At 46.6% G+C, this 4,002-nt stretch overlaps 1 protein-coding gene across 7 annotated transcripts in view; it reads right to left on the bottom strand.

The window, feature by feature from the left end:
• Nucleotides 1-259: 259 nt before the first annotated feature.
• Nucleotides 260-4,002, bottom strand: part of LOC121710124 (disks large homolog 4) — an 82,502-nt gene continuing 78,759 nt past the window's right edge. For all 7 annotated transcript variants that reach the window (XM_042094079.1, XM_042094078.1, XM_042094075.1 and 4 more), the window contains 3 exons: nucleotides 3,666-3,778; nucleotides 3,313-3,404; nucleotides 260-2,953 (listed from right to left, as the gene is read on the bottom strand). In XM_042094079.1, coding sequence (XP_041950013.1) covers nucleotides 2,847-2,953; nucleotides 3,313-3,404; nucleotides 3,666-3,778 — 312 coding nt within the window. In that variant the 3' untranslated portion in view covers nucleotides 260-2,846. The remainder of the gene's footprint in view (nucleotides 2,954-3,312; nucleotides 3,405-3,665; nucleotides 3,779-4,002) is intronic.

The raw sequence follows: 4,002 nt of genomic DNA, 5'->3' as shown, positions 1-4,002 counted from the left end.
GAAATGGCTACCAGTGGAACTGGGCAGTCTAAAAGAGGGGGAAAGGGGGGGGGGGGGGGTGTTACACTCCTCCCGGTTTCCCTTAAGCACATAGTCTCTCTTCACTGAAGCAATATGAGGCATACTGCACTATGGAGATTTAATAGGAAGAGACCACCATTATGATTGCATGGGTGTTTGTGGTTGTATAGTATGTGTGTATGTGTTTGTATGTGTGTGTGAGAGAGAGAGAGAGAGTGCTTGTGTGTATGTATATTTCATAAAATGCCATAACACTGTGTTTACATCCAGTATTTATGGCTGTAAAAAGACACATTTTTTTACGTTCGGAGATGTGCTCCTCTAAAATGGGCTTGTCTTCCTAAATTCTCTGGGAAGGCTTGCGTGTGGTTAAGAAATGTATGAGAAAGTTGGTTGAGAAGGTGTGTGTGTGTGTGTGTGTGTGTGTGTGTATGTGTGTGTGTGAGAGAGAGTGGTGTGTGTGTGTGTGTGTGAGAGAGAAATAGAGAAAGAGAGGAAGTGGAAAAGACCGAGTTGATGAAAGAGGGAGAAAAGAAGATAGTGTAGGCAAATCAATAAAAAGTAAGCAGCTCTGACTTAACAGGCAACTCTCAAAACTGACACACACATACTCAAATACATTACACAGATCGTACATGCGCAAACACACAGTAAACAAACACACACACACACACACACACACACACACACACACACACAGGCTCAGGGGAGCTGTGGTTTTGAAGAGTGTTTCTCAGCGGTACCTCCAAATCCACTGTGTACTTTAATCTCATTCATTAGAGGTGCAGAAATCTAAAGCCTCTAAACATGTGCAGCGAGGAAAAAAAACACGGGCAAAGCTGCATCCATCTCCAGTCCTCAGACTCGGTGAGTGACCAAGGCCCCGTAAACACAGCCACTGGCCAGATGTTTACCCGACTGTAGCGTGCTGTAAGTCCATTTGGGAATGGCGCCTCTGCTGAAGGGGTATATACGTGTTTAAAAGGTCCTCAGTGCGTTTAAGGTGACGAGGCAAAATACAGCTGGATGATTCTGACCTCGGGTCAGAGGTCACAGTGGCTCCTCTGCACAGTAGCAGTGGGCAACGCTGGAGTAACAAGTACAGAGCCTTAGACTGAGGAGGAGGAGGAGGCATATGTGTGTGTGTGTGTGTGTGTGTGTGTGTGTGTGTATGTGTGTGTGTGTGTGTGTGTGTGTGTGTGTGTGTGTGTGTGTGTCGTAATGGCGGCTCACTGGGGACCAGTCCTGTCCAGGCAACACGCAACACTGGACCTGGGCCACATTTGGGCCGGAGCTGCCCACAGCCAGCCGCTATTAGGGAGAGGTTTGATGCTGTGCTTGGAGACGCGTGACTCTGGCGTTAGGCTTTTGGCTTCCAATTCTCTATCTTTCTCTATGTGTGTGCAAGTGTGTGTGTGTGTGTGTGTGTGTGTGAGTGTGTGTTTGTATGTGCAATGTGTGCAAGTGTGTGTGTGTGTGTGTGAGTGTTTGTGTATGTATGTGTGCATGTGGGTGTTAATAAAGAAAAACAACACAACAAAAAACAACAGAAAGAAACCCAAATGTGTACCATTTCACCCTGTGCAAAAGAAAGACAACGACGACGCACAACAGCAGCCAGTCTCATCTGCTCACTTCTCTTCTCTTCTGTCACGTCCATCTGTCTCCCTCCATCCCTCCCTCCCTCCCTCTCTCCCTCCCTTCTTTTTCTTCTTCCTGTCTGAAGCTTGTGCTGTCTCAGAGCCAAAAGAAGGAGGATGACAACCAACCCACTCCACCTCCTTCTGTTCTTTTCCTCGGTCTTCTCCTCTCATATCCTCCTCTCATGTCTCCAGTGGTTCCATCTTAGATATCTGACAAGAGGCATGCACATTAACTATTTCATGGTTTTTTTTTTTCATTTCACTTTTCCAAAAAAATAAAGAAACAATAACAAAACAAAATGTTAGAAACAAACAAATAAATCCATTCGATGGGTGACTGAAAGTGAATAAAAGTCATTTTAAAGTCATAGTACCTTTGATATTTCTCATATTATTATTGTTATTAATAAATATACTTTCATTGTTCAGGAACTCTTTGCTTTGTCTTATTGTAAAATGAGCCCGACTGATTTCAAATTTCGCTCATCTGTCCGTCAGCCCACAGTCAGTGCTGCCTCTCTCCTCTTCCTCTTCCTCCTCTTCGTCCCCTTCCTCTGAGTCGACTGGACTGTTGCGCTCCTGTCCTGAGTGCACAGAAGGAGATGAAGAGAGGAAGAGGGAGCTGGGCGGAATACAAAAAGGGGAGCAAGGATTATATTTCGCATCTCCGCTGCGCTCGGTCTCGGCTCAGTCTTGTTATCATTGCCCCCTCGCTTTACTGAGCACACCGGGCTGACTGACCAGGAGAGAGAGAGAGACAGTGAACACCAGAGTGGGAGAGAGAGAGAGATGGAGAGAAAAGGATAAAGGGAGAGAGAGAGAGAGGGGATGATGGTGGAGAGAGGGAAGGAGAGATGGAAAGAAGAAAAGGCTGGGTGTTTGTTTGAGCACCTGTGCTTTCCCCCACAACTCCCGACTCTCTCTCTCTCTCTCTCTCTCTCTCTCTCTCTCTCTCTCTCTCTCTCGCTTTCTGTCTTCCCTATTGTGGAACATCCCTTCTCGTATGTGGAGACTGAGTAATGAAAACGCATACAAGAGAAGAGAACAGTCTCTCTCTCTCTCTCTCTCTCTCGCTCTCTCTCTCTCTCTCTTCTTCCGTTCCGCTATAGGCATGAGCTCCATGGTGAGGGGCGGCTAGGCTGAATGGTGACTGCATTGGAGAGCTGGAATCGGGGCCGAGGCTCAGAGCCTCTCCCTGGTCGCGATCCAGATGTAAGGCCCAGACTGTTCCTCGATCACTGTTTTCACTTGGTGGTAGACCTCCTCGAAGCGGTCGCCCTCCACAACAGCTGCAGGATAGGCACAACAAGACAGGCTTTAGTGAACAAGACAGGCTTTAGTGAACAAGACAGGCTTTAGTGAACAAGACGGGCTTTAGTGAACATTTTAGGTAATGGAATGCTGCTTTCATTATGGCCAAACGTTTACAACTAAGGCAACTTAGGGAAATGTCATCCCCTAAAAGACTACAAGTTCCAGCTTAGTAGACATTCCATTAGACATTCAAGCTCATGTTTCATCAGGAAAAAACCTTCCACTTTCACAAACTAATCTTTAAAAGAAAAACCTAAACAAATGTCTAGAAAAAATTGTAAACAAAATAATGACATGGCATTTTCTTCCAAGAAGCCAGGGGGCACTGTCTCACCAGAGAAGCACTCCAGGAAGTCCTGCTCGAGCTTGACAGCGCGGTCCATGCCTTTCCGCGCCTGCTCCTCAGTTAGCCGTGGGTTGAGCTCTCTGTCGCACAGGAGCAACAACAACAAGATCAACAACAACCTCTGTGTAGCATCAAGTCAACTCAATATACATAACGAGCCGCTGCCAATCGATCAATACTGGTGCTGTGTCATGACAATATGATACTGCAGAATAGCCCATTGAAAGTCTGCTGCTGTTGCTGCTAAACAGCAGCATTTCCCTCTGGCAGGGGACAACATACGCTTAGCTGATGGAGTGGATGGGAGCGAGCTAATGAGGTGGGCTCTTGGGGATACTCACAGGACGTTCTCCAGCGACTTGGGCCGGACGAAGATGGCTATGGGATGGAGCTGTGCCGCCTGCAGTCTGCGGACAGCGTTGGCTGACACATCCAGGATACAGTGCTTACCCTGCTGCTCAGGGAGATGGAGAGAGAGAGAGGTGGGGGAAGATAGGGGGAGTAGAGAGAGAGACAAAAGGTTGGATTAAAGACTAAAGTTTACAGTTTAGAGTGGCAATGTTTGTTTTTTTCACTTGCAAATTTTATTACAATACATATTACAGTTCTATGGTTTATGTGACACTCAACTTGTTAATAGGAATGTGTGTGTGTGTGTGTTTGTGTGTGTGTGTGTGT

The sequence above is a fragment of the Alosa sapidissima genome, chromosome 5 (genome assembly GCF_018492685.1).
Source record: "Alosa sapidissima isolate fAloSap1 chromosome 5, fAloSap1.pri, whole genome shotgun sequence".
NCBI lineage: Eukaryota > Metazoa > Chordata > Actinopteri > Clupeiformes > Clupeidae > Alosa > Alosa sapidissima.
Note: the sequence above shows the minus strand (reverse complement) of the source record. Positions and strands in the feature narration are given on the sequence as shown.